The sequence below is a fragment of the Pelecanus crispus genome, chromosome 4 (assembly GCF_030463565.1).
Source record: "Pelecanus crispus isolate bPelCri1 chromosome 4, bPelCri1.pri, whole genome shotgun sequence".
In the NCBI taxonomy this organism is placed as follows: domain Eukaryota; kingdom Metazoa; phylum Chordata; class Aves; order Pelecaniformes; family Pelecanidae; genus Pelecanus; species Pelecanus crispus.
In genome coordinates, this window is record NC_134646.1 from 85,719,704 (window position 1) to 85,735,216 (window position 15,513).

Genomic DNA, 15,513 nt, shown 5'->3' on the forward strand with positions numbered 1-15,513 from the left:
GTGTTTTGCCCTGTTCTACCACAGATAAAACTCATTTGTGGATCTTGTGAACTCACCCAGCTGGACCTTGGGTCATGGGCAGCTGTGTTCCTCTTCTGGAGAGCTTAAATTTGGGGGTAATTAGGGAAAAAGGTTGATTTGCAGCAAGTGGCAGTGAACAGGAGCCTGTGCCTTAGCGTCTGTGTGTTCAGCTGAGGAGCATGGAGCCACCCAGCACCTGCAGGCATTTGTTTGCACCTTCTGCTGTCAGAAAACCAGAAGAATTGAGGGACTGTCAATACAAGCCACAACCTTGAGATCTTCGGGATGACAAGCACCAAATAGCAGTGACAGAGAGTTGGTGAGAGGTGGGCTGCCCTGTTTCCTTCTGCAAACGCTGTCACGCTGCACCGCTGCTGCCTCATTCATGGTCTTTACAGAACAGCGAGGATGCCCTGTGGATGGTCTGGAGTAGGAGGCTGGGTTCAGATGCCGAGCACCCCAACCACGTGCCGATCCCCAGGTTGCAGCATGCCTGGAGAGGTTGGTTCCCAAGCAGAGAGCGGCTGCTGGTCTCTCTGGGGTGGTTTGTGCCTAAAGGTCCATCACCTTCTCTGTCAGCTTTTCCCATCACTTCTCCTGGAGGTTTTCTGTGCTCACCAAGAGCCTAAAATGCCCAGGAAGAGCCGGGCTGCTCACAGTTATCTTAGAATCATCGAATTGTTTAGGTTGGAAAAGACCTTTAAGATCATCCAGTCCAACCATTAACCTAATACTGCCAACTCCACCACTAAACCAATTAAAGGTAGAGTAGCAATTTCATGTTTCCTGGCTTGGTGGCTGGATTATTTTTAATGAAAGTAAAAACTAGGAATCATTAAGGTTGGAAAGGATCTCTAAGATCATCAGTCCAACCGTCAACCCAACACCCCCATGCCCACTAAACCATGTCCCCAAGTGCCATGTCTGCCCATTTTTTGAACACTTCCAGGGATGGGGACTCTACCACCTCCCTGGGCAGCCTGTTCCAATGCTTGACTACCCTTTCCGTGAAGAAATTTTTCCTAATATCCAATCTAAACCTCCTCCTGACACAGCTGGTAAGTGAGCCTAGCAGGGGAGGTGCCTCACTTGACTTGCTGTTTACAAACAGAGAAGGACTCGTGGGAGATGTCATGGTTGGAAGCTGTCTTGGGCTTAGCGACCATGATATAGAGTTTTCAATTCTTGGTGATGCAAGGAGGAAGGGCAGCAAAATTGTTACCATGGACTTCCGGAGGGCAGACTTTGGCCTGTTCAGGACACCCTCTTCTGCGGAGGTGCATGCCCAGCTGCCCAAAATGGGTTTTCCACCCTGCTACGCACCGGTGGTCTGAGCGGGGAGAGGATGCGGACACAACGGCGGAGCACGGCCGGGCTGTGCGGGCATGGGCACCTGCGCCACGGCCACCACTGCTGCTTAGTGACAGCAGGAGAGGGCACCCACGAGCTGTCTCTGCCCGCAGCACCAAGTGAGCTGCAGGTTTGAGTGGAAATGAAGGTTTCGGGGCTTTTTTTTGTGCCTGAATTACTAGTTCTGCTAAGTAGTATCTGGTGTAGTGTCCGATGGGTGTTGGAGTTGAGCCTGTCGCGCTTGGCCGCTTGCTGTGTGTGTTACCTACCTAAAAACCAGGACGTTGGTGGCATTGATTGCATTATTAGGCACCTTTCCGAGGTAGCTGCTCAGAAGATGATGTGCAAGGGGGGCTTCGAAGCTGCCAGGAGTGGGGAGAAGTGGGTCCTGCCCGCTGCTGCAGTGTGCACGGGCGCCCTGCCCATCTGTGCATCCCTCGTGGTCCAAGGCGCGCTGCCGGCACGTAAACCTGCCTGCTTTAAAAGCAACCAATGCTGACTGCACCTTCACACCTCGTTAACTTTTGCCTCAAGATGGCATTTTTGCGCTTTAAAATGTGTCTTAAGGCTTTTTGTGCATCCATAATGACAGGCGAAAAAGCTGTCCAAGCAACTTTGCCATTTGACAGCGCATGGACCGTGATCTTCCAGCGCCGCCTGTGATCCCTACCAGCAGCTCGGGTGAGGCAGGGAAATACCGTGATGTAGCCCCAGGGCTGGATGTACCCCATGCATATTGGCAAGGCAATTACTTTATTCGTTCCTCAATAAACTTTGATATGCCCAGTGCTGGCTGATCTATGTCCGTACTTCTCCCAAACTGAGACCAGGGGCTCTTTGAAGCTCGGCTGTTGTGGCCGATGCAGAAAGAAGTCATCCCGCCGGCTCGGTTACGGGGCAGCGCAGCCGCACATGCCAGTGCTGGGTGCCCCCATCCTGGGAACGGGATTGCTCCGGGCAGGGGTGTCAAGGGGCCGGGGACTTGAGGAGGGAGCGCGGCAGTCGGAGCACCGGTTGGGGCACGGGGTGTCCACACCGCACCCTTCGTGATGTGAAAAACTCCAAGACAGGCAGCCCCAGCCTGGCAAGTCTTCCTCGGGGGTGGTGATGCTCATTGCCGGAGGAGTTCCCAAAGGAAGATCAATGAAATCCCAAAGAAAGGTCAGTGTAGTCCCTCTTGAAAAGGCAGCAAAGACCTGGCCGCCTGACTCGGGGCAAGGCGCGGGAGGAGGCTGACAGTCTGAATTCAAGCTGTGCTGAATCCCTTCCTCCTTGGGGTCCCCCGTGGGGGTTCAGGCATCCCGGGACCTCAGGCCAGGAGCGACATGATGAAGGGCGTGTGGAGAGGCTGGACAGAGTCAAGAGCGGAGCCAGGGCCACATCCCAGCCACGTGCTCCCTCCTGCTCCGCTCTTGTTCCTTGGCTGCCTGCAGCCGCGCTACCCTCCCTCCTGTGCGAGAGGGAGCACCGCGTCCGCTGCCGTCCTGTTACGTTGCCAAACAAGTAACGAGGCACTGGGGTAAACTGCGAAAGACTCAGTCCTGCGTGCTCTTACTGGCTCAAGTAATCCTGATCCAAGAGCGCAGTTCGGCTCCTTGCGCGCGGCCTGCCCTGGGTACGCGCCAGCGCTGGGACAAAAAAAATGAGCCGAGTCCTTGGGCCACAGGAGGTGGGAAAAACCTCTCGGGCTCCTGAGTCTTAGGGCTTGCTAAGGCAGAAAGGGAAAATTTGGAGGACTGTTCTAGAAGGGCTGCCCTTTCCTTTTTGTTGTGCATGCCCTTTCCACGCCTTGACTCCATAATCATTGCTCTGCCTAACAAGAGAGACGAGTATGTATTTGATCATTGCATTGCTTTGAACCGAAGCGTTTGTAGTGTGTGTGGTGTATGCTTACAGCACTGTCACAGCATTAACCAGGAGGACTGTTTTGTCTTCCCTCCACAGCCTGGAAGTGTCTCCTCAGGTAGAAACCAGCTCAGATGCTCCTTCTCATTTTCCTCCCTGCTCCCCTGCCCAGTTTCCTCCTGCTGCTGTAGCCCACCTCGCTAGCATGCCAAGCGCTAACCTCTCTCCCGCTATTGGAGACAGTCAGTCCGGATGCTTGTCCCCTACCAACCCATTCCTCAGCTCCCTGCAGAGCAATCCCTTCTTTGAGGACCTCCTCGCTGACCAGGTACTAAATTCTCCTTCACCTACTCGCTTTTTCTCTAGTTTCCCGTCTGGGCCGCATGCTTCAACAGAGGTCGCTGGGAGCTTTTATTCCTCTGAGGATTGCAGTCCCTCTGCCTCCCTAAGACATAAAGACCCGGAGAGGGATTCTCCAGCCAAAAGCGTTTGTGTCCCCGTTCCAGAAACTACTCCCCCATCACAAGGAGACCTTCCTCCTCCGGACGAGAAACCCGCCGTCCCTCCTCCCCTCCCGGAGTGGGACGATACCTTCGATGCCTTTGCGACCAGCAGGCTCAAACCAGAACTGAAGAAAGAAAACTTCTTTGCTTCGGTAGTGGCGGAGGGCATGGCTTTCATCGACGATCCCGATGCAGCCAGCCCGACGGAAAGATCAGCCGAGCCGGCTCGCGAGAAGGGGACAAAGGTATTTGAAAAGGCCGATTCGCAAATCGGCAGTGAAATGCCTGCAGCTCTACGGTCTTGGACAAATTTCTCCAGTTTAGATGTGGGGGCAAACTTGGTGAGCACAACCCAGGAAGCGACCGTGATAGAGGATGTGCTGAGCCCTGTGTCTGCAGGGTCGATGGGAAGGAGGAGGAAAAGCAGCACGCCTACAGTTTGGACAGCCACGTTTGCGTTGGGAAATCCAGGGGAAAAAGAGGCTTCAACAGCACTAACTGCTGAAAATAGCGCTAGGGAGGAAGAGGACAGTAATGAGGAGGAACCCTCCAGTGCAGGGACGAACGGGTGGATGACCATAGCCACGGAAACAGTTCCTGACCTGTCAGAGAGCACCCAAAGCCTGGCTGAGCCGGAGCACGTGGGCCAGGAGAGCGCGTTCGGCCCGCGGCCGGCCTTCCTCAGTGAAGGCGCCTTCGAAGCCAAGAGCGGCTCTCGCGCCGCCGCTTGCGTGTTGCCCAGAAGCACCTTCGCCTCCGAGCCCCTCTCCGAAACCCTGCCAGGCAGCAACGTGGCGGCCGTGCCCCCGCGGGTGCTCGCAGATGTGGCAGCACGACGATTCCCCATGGCCCCCGAGCCAGGGACGGAGCCTCAGGGTGCTGGTAGCGAGGAGGACGCGTTCGACATACGGACTTCAGTCTACCGGCTCCAGGCTAGCATGCGGCTCGAGGCCAGCGAAGGCCGTGTAAAACTCAGCTCCGACATTCGCAAGAGGCACGTTGTCCTCTCTCCATGGACAGGTACCCAAGAGAGGGAGGAGATGGCGTCCAGCTCGGCCGCGCCGCCCCCAAAACCTCCGAGGTGGTTTGCAGCCGCGGGCAGCGGAGGGGACGGCGAGGAGGAGGATGCTTGCGACCCGCAGCCGAAGCAGCGAGGCAGCGAGGAGCGACGGGAAGACGCAGAGGGCCCGAAGGCAGACGTGGAGCTGCCAAAGAGCCATCTGAGCAATGAGCCCTCTGCACCGGCATCTCCCAGCCCGCCCGCACTGGGAGTGGACGTAGCTGAAGCCGGGAGCGAGTTCCCGGTCTCTAAGGATGCCGAATCTGCCGCTGCGGACACAGCAGCTAATTTGGAGGCGAGAGCTAGCGAGCTGGCAGAAGGGGACACCTCTTTGGGGGAAGAGTGCTCAGAGACAAATGCGACGGATGCGGCTGAGCAGTTCGAGACTTGCCCGTCAAAGTTCTCCCTAGACGGATTAGGCCAGTCGGATGCTAAGGAGGGCTGGAGCCAGCCAGGTTTATCCCCTCTGATGGGGGCCGCAGACGGTGCCGAGTGGGAGATGGCCTCCAAAGAGGAGCCGTTCCCCGAGGATCTCGGTGTGTCGGGACTAAACCCACCTTCCAAGCTAGACCTGGGCCAGCCGGAAACCTTCTGGACAGCTCTGGAAGAGCAGGAGGCAGTCGGTCACGCTGCGGGTCTCGGCCCGGCGGCACGACCCCAAAGGTTAGCGCATGGGGAGAGCCCGCCCCAGCCGGAGCTGGCATGGGGTGATGGTGAGGGGCGGCACGGGCCGGCGGCCGGCCCCGCGGGGCAAGCGGGGGGCCAGCCTGAACCTTGTGCCCCCGTGGCAGTGGCTGGCCCTCCCCGAGAGGCAGAGCAGGGCAGACCCCCCGCCAGCGAGCCCGAGGGGCCGTGGCGCCGGTGCTCGGCAGACAGCAGGACAGACTGCAAGAAGGCTGATTTCTGGAAGCTAGATAGGGCGGAGGAGAGACGGGAGCAGGACGCTTCAGCCCCGAGAAATCCCTTTGCTCCGGCACTTGGCCCAAATTCCCCAAGCAATCCCTTTGTGGAGAAGCCACCAGACCCCCTCCCTGTTCAAGCTGTGCTGCCCGAAAAGCTTGGTCAGGGAAGCTTCAGCTTCACCAACCTCCACGAGGAAGCCCTTGGGCAAGGCTTCCAGGCCACTAACCTTCCCGGGGACCCACCGGGCAAGCCTCCTTTCCTGCATGACAGCCAGCCCTTGGCCTTCTCCACCCCTTTCCTTGTGGCTGCAACTAACCCTGAACAGTTTGACTTCCCTTCCCCTGTTGCGTGCCCCGCGAGCAGCGGGGTCCCTGCCGCGACCAGCCGCGCAGCCGCCCAGCCCTGCCCTTTGCCGCAGTCCGGTGACACACAAGCTTCAGCGCTCGTGGTTTTGCCCAGGGAGACACAGCCAGCTGAGAAGCCCTTTTTCCAGCAGACGACCAGGTGAGCACTCTCCGGGGAAGGCGAAGGGTGTGTATTTGGTAGAGGTGAACCCTGTCTCCCTTCTCCTCTTATCAGGGGGCCGATAAGTGGACCCCGGCTCAGTGTCAGCAGCTCATGATTGCGCTGGCTCCAAGGAGGCCGCTCCATGTGTTGCTGCAGGTCCTCTCTCCCCTCACCTTCCCGTGGTCCCAGAGAGTCCAGCTGGTACAGCTTGAAGCCTCGGCTCTCTCGGATCACGGTGGGGAATGGCCGCTGGTGTCCTGTGTTTGCCCTAAGCTAGGGCAAAGGGTTTGACGCATCCAAGACCTGCCCCAGCTGGAAATTCAGCTACAGCAGAATTGCATCCGCATTTCACCCGATGCTAATTTTGGCTCCATCATCTTCCCTGTGCTTGCAAAATAGGTGCCTTTTCCATGTCTGCCAGGAGAGTTTCCAGCCGTTAATGCTCTCATGAATTCCTTCATGGCATGTGCGCAGCTACTGCCCCTTCCCTTTTCATTAATTCAGCTTTGGTTTCTTTCCTTTTTAAACGACCATCAGGTACTAAAAACCTTCTTCTCTCCATAGCCAAAAAAAAAAAAAAAAAGTAATTTCACCAGGGTGGTGGCAAAATGCCATTCTCCCCTCCCTCCTGCCGAGGTGCCCGATGGTTTTGAAGCAAGCGGGACTTAGCCTTGAGGATAACGGGAATGGGAAGGGCGGGTACCGTGGCGGTGCATCAGATGAAAGAAGGGGCTGTTCCTCCTCCCAGGTCAGTCTTGGGCTTGTAGAAATGCTGTGAAGCAGAGAAAGATGCTGAGTTTAGGGCATGGAGTCTTGCTCTGTGTCCTTCAGTTCATCTAATTTTCCTGGTGCACCTTCCCCTGGTCTGCCTGGGCAGGAGAGGATTGTCATGGGCTCGGTCTGCCCAGAGTATCAAGGATCAAGCTCTTACGGTTTATGTGGGGACCTGGGTCTTCTAGCAATTATTTATTTGATCAGCCTCACTTCTGCGGCAGAAGGCAAATGGAGCTTCATGGAGGCACTGAAATGATAAAATCCTATCTGAACCAAGGATAATATCAGTCATGGCCTTGGGGAGAGAGGGCAGGAGGATGGGGAGAGCAGAACTTAGCTGAGCTCCAGCCCTTCTGCATGGGGAGCCCTCCTTGGTTCGAGCGTGTGTTTGATGTGCAAAATGACCTCGGGAGCAAAGACCAGCAAGAGATGGGTCTGTTAGGTGATTTTTTTTTTTTTCTTCTTCTTTATCGAAGCCAGATCCTCAAATCATTCTTAATTAGGTTATTCATCCTCCAACATATAACCTTGTTCAAAATTTGCAGATACCAGGTTTCAGAAACCTCCTGAATTTTGGTGATGTTTGTTACGTTTCATGGAAAGAGAAGTGTCCTGCAATCCCAAAGGGTAAAAATAGGCAAGGAGAGAAGCGTAGTCCCGGGGCTCTCTCTGTCAGTAGTATCTGCTCACAGTCGTCTTCGGGCTTGACTCTGCATCCATCCAAGGGCTGACTGGCTCGTGGAAGGAGAGTGGGCTTGGACCTAAGAGCTGTTTGTCATGTCAGTGCTGGCTTCTGTCATGAGACATGTCTGAGAAGTCCTTGAACATCTCTGCTCTGGTTTCTTTACCTGTAAAATGCGGATGTTTTGGATACTTGCTGTGTGATTCAAGAAGCTTTGAAGAGTTACTGAGGTCTCTGTGGAAGGCTTTGAGGATCTGCTCTACTTATAAGGTTGGGGAGATGTGACTAATTGTCATGGGGGGAGAGAGGCAAGGTGGAAAGGCCCTTTTCCGGGTCCCCGTGGTGATGTTTGCCTTTCCTAGAATCATCTCCTTTTAGGCCGGTCAGTGGCACATAGATCAAGAAAAGATACAGTAGCAAAAAGGTGGAAGGAAAAAGGAAAGACTTCAAATTTAGAACAGGCATTAAGGCTTAGCTGGGTCAAAAAGGTCTTTCTCTTCTATCAGATAAAGGAAGAGCTAGTACCGGTGTGGATTATTGAGAGTCTGCTGCGCTGGGGTTATGTGCCCTCCTCGGGAGGGATGGCAGCTGGGTGTGGGGACCCATGTCTCTTCCCAGGTGGCCAGGGTGGCTCTCTGCTGGTCATCCTGTTCAAGATGGCAAGTCAAGTCGTAGACCTGTATGGTCTGTGGTAGACCAGCACCTCCCGCCTAGTCTGGCTGGGGCACCGCCTGGTCACAGTGAGCTGGGAGGTTGTGCCGTCCTGGAACAGCTTCTCGTGTGCCAGATTTGAAGATGCAGCTGGGGAATTCAGAGTCCAGAAGAGCATGGGTTGGGATTGCATTTGCAGATCCTTCTTCGCTCTCCTGCAGCGAGGGAGGGCTCTTGCCACAAAACTGTTGCCGCTGGGGTAAGGCGGGTGCTCAGAGCATCAGTTGCATCAAGTGTACGGAGGCTCCCCTTTCTGCTCTTTGGGGAAGGGTGGGATGGTGCCTTCACCACTGGGAAAGCGTCCCTGGTCACATCCCCTGGTACCGGTGGGACCTGAAGGACAGCCCATGACAGGGCTCTGGGGACTCCACTGCCTTGGAGGAGCCCAGCAGCTGTGCAGCTCCTTACCCATCGATCGGGAATTCAGATCTGTGACTATTGCAGCATGTCATGGCACTTGTAGGTGACAGGATTGGGGACGTCCCAGGTGCTGAGGTGGTGTTGGCACACTCTGCTTTGCGCCTTCCTAATGCCGGGAGCGCAGCAGAATCATCCTCTTCTGAAAACGAGGTTTCAGCTTAAATCACGTGCCAGTCTTTGTGATCTGAATGTATTCCTTGTGGAGCCCTTGGAGCTCGGAGAGTGGCTTCCCACATCCACAGATAGACCTGGGAGAAGAGTTGCTGATCCTGAGTTCAGTCATTCCCTTTCCTCCCGTAGACCCTTTCTCCTTCTTCCCAGGCCCTCCGGTCTGGCCCTCAGGTGCTGTGTGCTGCTGCAGGCACAGCAGCTTACCCACGAGAAGACTGATTTCCTTGGATTTGTTGTCTTGTTCTCTGCAAGAAGCATTTTAATGGGTTGATAAAGACTTAATTTCCGAGCTGCTGTAGGGGAATCTCCCCAGTTTTCCACTGTGCTCAGCAATGAGCTCGGGAGCGTCGGTGCAAGCTGTGCTGTGACACAAGGCTTGCTCAGAGAGAGGGGCCAGGGCTGTGCCGCTGTCATCCTCAGATGTTTCGTCTTGAACGTGTTAAGCTTCGTTGTAGACTTAGGTCCACTCGGAGATGCAGTACTGGATTAGGCAGGCTGTCGGTGTGAGCAACTAATTCTACTCTCAAGTTCACATTCATCGACCGGCAGATGGAAACAGGTCCAAGTTCTCGGCAGATCCATCAGGACTTCAGATGCAGCTATGAGGCATGAAGCAACCTCTGCCCCCCTGGAAGTACCCGGTGCTGACCATCCCGGGGTGGGACACGGAGGAATGCCTCCTGCTTTTGGAACCTCTGAGTGACAAGCCGAGGGGGCAGAGCCCTGCTTTGCTCAGCAGGAGCCCTGCACACACTACCCTCTCAGTGGGAAAGAATAGGATAATGATTTTTTTTTCATTTACATACCTTTTCCAGCTCTGCAGAAATTCATGTGTTCCCACTGGCAACGGGGCTGAAAGCTGCCTGCGACCAGATGTGCAGTGGGAAATGTCCCCCTGCTTTCAAAATGCATCCAAGCTATCCCACTGGCATCCCAAGGCTGTTGATGGTTTTCATTCTGTAGAGCGGCCTTGGTGAGTTTGGTCCAAAAGAGATCCCCTTCAGAGGTTTGAAATGGTTTGAGTGTTCGGGACAGCCAGCCAGTGCCCTGCAGACCTCTAGCTTGGGGGTGCCAGTCTCCTGCTCCTGCAGCCGTATGCTGGTCATAGTCTCTGCGCTGGCTGTGGGGATGCTGTGGGGATGCATGAGGCGACGGTGGCATTTGGGGCTGCTTATCTTCAGATCTGGCTGTGATGAGCAGTCCTGGTGGCTCCCCAGCCACTCTCCTTCCCAGACACTGTGTTTTGAGGAATGGTGGAAGTCCTACAGTGGTAGTAGAGCTGTCTTCCCCAGATCCTGCAGTGAACCCTGCTCGTTTTGGGCTAGGAGGGGGGCTAGCAGCGGTTCAAAAGCAAGCAAAGTCATTACTTTCAGTTTTTGAAGGACTTGGGCACGAGCAATTTTTCAGGATCTGTGCACAGCCTCCGGTCGGCTTCACCCTCACCCCATCTTACGTCATAACCAACGGACAACTGGACCACTTGTAACGCGGTGTCGTGGTGTTTGCAGCTCTGCTGGTGAAGGGTTTAGCCCAGGGTGGAGAGCGCTTGAGGCTGACGTGCAGAACGGCGACTTCTCCAACCCCTGGCGCTGTCACTGGACTCCCACTCAGATTTGTGGGACCCCTCTCCATCCTTTCAAGCTGTCCAGGAAGCCTCGGCTCTGTCCGCGTGCTTGGACAGCTCTGACAAGGGGTGTTGATCCTTTGGCTTGTTGGAGCTGGTCAGTGGCTACCATTGCTGTCCTCTCCTAGCAAATGGATGAGAGGAAGCATAATCGTGGTTGAAGAGGACTTCTAGATGTGCCCTGTCCGCACAACGGGGAGATTGCTTCGTACATCCTGATCTCGTCACCGCTGACAAGGCACGAGGACACCGGCCTTGAGGACTTGGGCCATCCACCTGATGCCTTATGCGATGCTACCTTTGTGTTCCGGCCTTACCCATCATCCCTGACCTGGAGCAGGGTTGAAAGCCATCTGCTCCGCTTTCAAAACGGAAATAAAGCACAGTCGAGCGGTTACAGCACAAGCTGGACTTGAGAGGGGTCTGTCCCAGCCCGGCTAATGGCTCACACGGCGACCGTGGGTGTTATTCCTCCTCCCACAACACCCTTCCTACCAACACCCTGAGGTCCCCATTTGTAAAGAGACATTGCGCTTGCCCGCCTTGCTTGAGAGCTCCTGCGAGCAAGACCTCCCCCTTCCCCTGCAGCGTTGTTTGGACGTGCAGCAGTTGGGATTATCAGGCTTTGCAGGGTGGCTGCTGCCTCTGATGAGTGCAGAGGCTTTGCAGAGCTCCTGGGTAGATTTTACGATCTTTTCATCCCGAATATGCTGCACAGGTCTGCCTGTTCCTTGAAGGAAGGTAGCGTCAGGTCACTTCTCTTTCCATCACGCTGAAAAGCAAACTCACTTTGTTTAAGCCCAGAAATAATCGTTTGGGTGAAGAGCGAGGCAAAAATAAATGCAAATGTAATTCCCCCTTAAGTGACAGAGAAGGTGCATTCAGACACCATCTCCTCGCCCGCCCTTTTGGCTAGCGGAGGGCCACAAATTCTGTGGTGTCTTCCAGGCAGGTGGAGCCCAGCTCTTGGACTGAGGCGGTGCAGGAACATCTCTGAAGCATCAGTGGTAACCCCAGACACTACTCTGGGGACTTCTGGGCAGCAAAATGCCCCTCTGGGCAGTGGATGTAGCAGCCCCCAATTACACTGGACCTCAGTTAAATTTCCCCAAGCTGTGCCAACACCTGGCAGCCAGGAGTTTGCACCCACAGCCCTCTCAGTGTGGACTGAGCAGCGTAGGTGCGGGCACGGGGACTTCTGTATCTCAGCCGAACACGTGTCCTGGGGCTCCTTATCTCATCTCTGGGTGGAAGCAGTGCCGGAGAGCGCTGCAGGCTGCCTGCTCTGCAGGACGCTGGCTCTCCTCTCCTCTCTCCTCAGAGCCCTGTGAGCTTTGAGCGACGCAGGCACAGAGGATTTAGCTGTGTGGAGCTGACTAAATTTGATAAGTGGGTCCCAGCCCCATAAAAACCATAGGGAGAGCCAGCAGCATCACTCCCCAGCTCGGCAGGGTGTTAACTGTTCAACCTCCTTGTTCTCCTTAGTCCTCACCCAGTGAAACCCATCAGCACTGCGGTGCAAGAGGTCTCCAGCGAGAAGAAGCAGCAGCACAGGTCCAGCCTGACGACTGCTCTGAGCAATGGCCTGGAGAAGCTGAAGACAGTCACCACGAGCAGCATCCAGCCCGTGGCCCCATCCTCTCACCCAGAGAAAACAGACTCAAAGAAGTTAAAGGTAGGAACCTACCACTCAGGTGAGAGCTGCGTTCCCACCTGCTTGCGATGTTCTCTAGTTGGTGACAGAGGTGCAGAAAACGGGTGTTGGAGGAGGTGGAACAGGGTCCTGCCACAGTGTGAACGGGACCATGTGTGTTAACCCTGACATCCTTCGTCCTGGTTGCCCAGCCTCCCACTGGCCTCCCTTCCTCCATGACCTGGCCTCCAGACCTTCTCACTCCATCGTTCTTCTCCCAGTGCTTGCTTTGGTTTGGGGTTTTTATTGTACAGTGTGTGAGTAAATGCCTGGTTATCCACAAGATGTGAAAGATGGAGGATGCGATAGCTGCCTGATTGAAGGCCTGAAGGGTTTTTTCTCCTGACAGAGGCAGAGGGAAGCTGCTTCCTGGAGCCTTGCTCAAATGCCGCTTGCCTGGCTGTATTTTAAATGCTGGCATGTTGAGGCAAGCAGAATAGGTGTGTGATACAGCTGAGGGCCCAGTCTCACGGGGTTGCCTTCTCCTTCCCTTCGTCTACTGCTGCTCTGTTTGCCTCCCCAGCTCGACATGTAAAGTGCTGCTGCTGGGGTTCACCTGAGTTGACTCCCCGGGGCGCTCGTCCTCTGGGAGCTCCTGAGGGGTCTTTCAGCTCTTAATTCTCTTCTCCTGCCGTCACCCAGGCCTGCTGCTGGAGGACTGGGGAAGGGGGAAGACCCCGAGAGGGGGGTTAGCTAATGCCAGGCCTCATTATGCCAAGCTCATGGGCTCCGTTGTGCCTGTGCCCTTAGCTTCTAACTGCTGGGGGAAAGAGGTTTGACACAGGCTTTGAGGAAACCCTGTTAAATGATTCATTCAGCTGGTGGAAGTGCTCAGCCGTCGCTTCTAGCTGCGTGGAGAGGGCTGCATTGCCCCGGGTGTCTGGGCGGTTGTTCTGCCTCCAGTATTTTTGGGTGACTGCACGGCACATGGGAAAGCTACTTTGTAAAGACACGATGTGATAGCAGCTGCATGATGTCTCATGCTCATCAGGTCAGATTTGGAAAGACGACAGACATAGAAAATACCGATTGCTTTGGCTGTTGCTGCACCCTGCGAACGCTGAAGGGAGCAGCGGTTTTCATTTGACTCACTTAATGTTCCTCTTGGTTTCTACCACAGGATCCCACCGTACTGGACCAGTCAGCCAAGTATTATCACTTGACCCATGACGAACTCATCCAGCTCCTGCTGCAGAGAGAGAAGGAGCTCAGCAAGAAGGAGGAGCACATCCACGAACTGGAGAACTACATTGACCAGCTGCTGGTGCGCATCATGGAACAGTCTCCCACACTCCTCCAGATCCCACTGGGGGAAAGCAAGACCAAGTAACCTCTCCCCAGAGACCAGCATCACTTGCCTAGAGCACTTCTCCAATAAACACGCTGCAAACATCCCTGCACTCCCCCCTCCTCTTACAAGAGGGCTCCAGTGGCTTCAGTTCGCAGAGATCAGCAGGAAAGGTTGTCTGCTCCTTCCCAGCCCAAGCTTATCCCAGCTCTGGCTCCAGGGAACTATAGGGTGGTGGGCTGTCGTCCACCCTATGGGGAGGAGCAGAGCCCTCCACGAGGCAGAGGCCTCCTTAGGTTCCTGTCGTCGTGACCAAGTGGCCTCTTCTCAGGCACTCATCCTGCCAATGCTTTAAGTGATCCATGGACATTTGAGAGCTGGAAACCAACCACCTCGCCTGTGTCTTCATCCTGCTGCTGCTGCTCTTCTGCCCACACTCTTCCACATCTCTTTTTCTCGGAGGCGGTGTACCCTGGCTGATGGATGGCGTTAAATTGGTTGATGACATCGGGGATGCTTAAACTCAGTAAGGGTCTACCAGCATGTTACTGTCCGCTGAGCCTGCTCGGCAGGGCAGCCTGGGGAAGGGGCTACTGTTGGCTGCCTCTTTCCCTTCCTGCCCCATACGTTGCACCCCCAAAGGAAGGGTCTCCATCTGAAGAGCCAGCTCCAAGTCGTGCCAGTACCTGACCGTATGGGAGATGCTACACAAAGCGACAGCACCGGAGTCGGAGGCTGTAAAGGACTCAAGCCGACGTCACCGCCTGACTGTGAGCGGTGTCGATTCCTTCGCTGTGTGCACGCAGAGTCTTGATGCTGCCTCAGTTACCCAGCTCAAAACTGAACTTGCAATACGGGAGAAGGGCCAGTGATCATTTGTGCACCATCGGTACTGCAGGAGATCTTCTCGCACACCACCCAACCCGTCGCCAGGCTGGCTGGCACCAGCGTGCCCTGGGGGGGACTCCTGTATGTATAAACCACAGCTGAATTTTCTACTCCGTATTACACTCCCCCTTTCCTGCATCCACAGCAGTTGCTTTCCATTGGCTGTCCCCCCCCCCCCCCCCATCATTGACTTTGTGTCGTCTTTCTCCATGCAACAGGAAAATGCCATTGGGACCGAAGCTCGTGTGCAGAGAAGGATGTCTGACCGCCCGGCCACCTCTATGCATGACATCCTGCTAGGTCAGGCATCCATCAAACACGCTCTGTCAAAGCTAGCAACTCAGTAATCGTCGCAGACCCCCTCCAAGCCAGTATTAGTACCCAACACTGCTCAAATTGTATCGAATCTATGCGCCAGCGTCAGGTCTCTGGCGGCTTGGGCCCACCCTTAGGCGTTGTAGGCTGGCTCTCTCGGGAGTTGAGGGCTTCTTGCTGCTAACTGTTGAGAGACCATCTAAAGGCCTCCCATTTACATGGTTTAACAACGGTAGATGGTGTTAGCCTGTGGCTGGTGAGCGATGCTCCTGGCCGCACCGGAGTACAGCGCAGCTTTTGATTTGGAGGTGCTGTGGAAGGGTATAGAAAGGATGTTGCTCCCTCTCGTTCTGCCGGGATTTTGGCTAGAGAAGGCACACGTGCAGGCAGAGGGGGTCAGCTGGTGTGGGACTTGAGCTGTCTTGACATGTACATCTCCCAGAGTTACTGGATTCTTTTAAAACCTTCATATTCTTTTCTCCTTACTTGCTTCAATGTATACCGTGACTTTGAAAAATTGTGCCTTTTGCAATAGAACAATAGCAGTTTCCTACCAAAAAAGGCTCTGAAATCCAATTCTCAGTTCAGCGCAGCCCATCTTGGGCAGCTTTCTCTTCCGTTTGCCTGCTAAACTGAGCTAGGTGAGTTTATTTTTAAAAGCAGACCGCAGAAGTCTTCCTATCCCTGTGCACAGGTTGCTTTTGGTCTTTGGCAGGAGTGCTGCGCCGGCAGCTCCTGTGACGTGGGAGGCAGAGATA

General features: G+C 55.0%; 1 protein-coding gene across 2 annotated transcripts in view; it reads left to right on the forward strand.

Annotated features, from left to right (window-relative positions):
* The window catches only part of RAB11FIP5 (RAB11 family interacting protein 5), a 43,051-nt gene extending 28,444 nt beyond the window's left edge, over positions 1-14,607 (forward strand). Inside the window, exons 4-6 of one of the 2 annotated variants that reach the window (XM_075709578.1) lie at positions 3,583-6,186; positions 12,057-12,246; positions 13,385-14,607. In XM_075709578.1, coding sequence (XP_075565693.1) covers positions 3,583-6,186; positions 12,057-12,246; positions 13,385-13,594 — 3,004 coding nt within the window. In that variant the 3' untranslated portion in view covers positions 13,595-14,607. The remainder of the gene's footprint in view (positions 1-3,582; positions 6,187-12,056; positions 12,247-13,384) is intronic. The other variant, XM_075709579.1, reaches the window with a different exon arrangement.
* Positions 14,608-15,513: the final 906 nt, after the last annotated feature.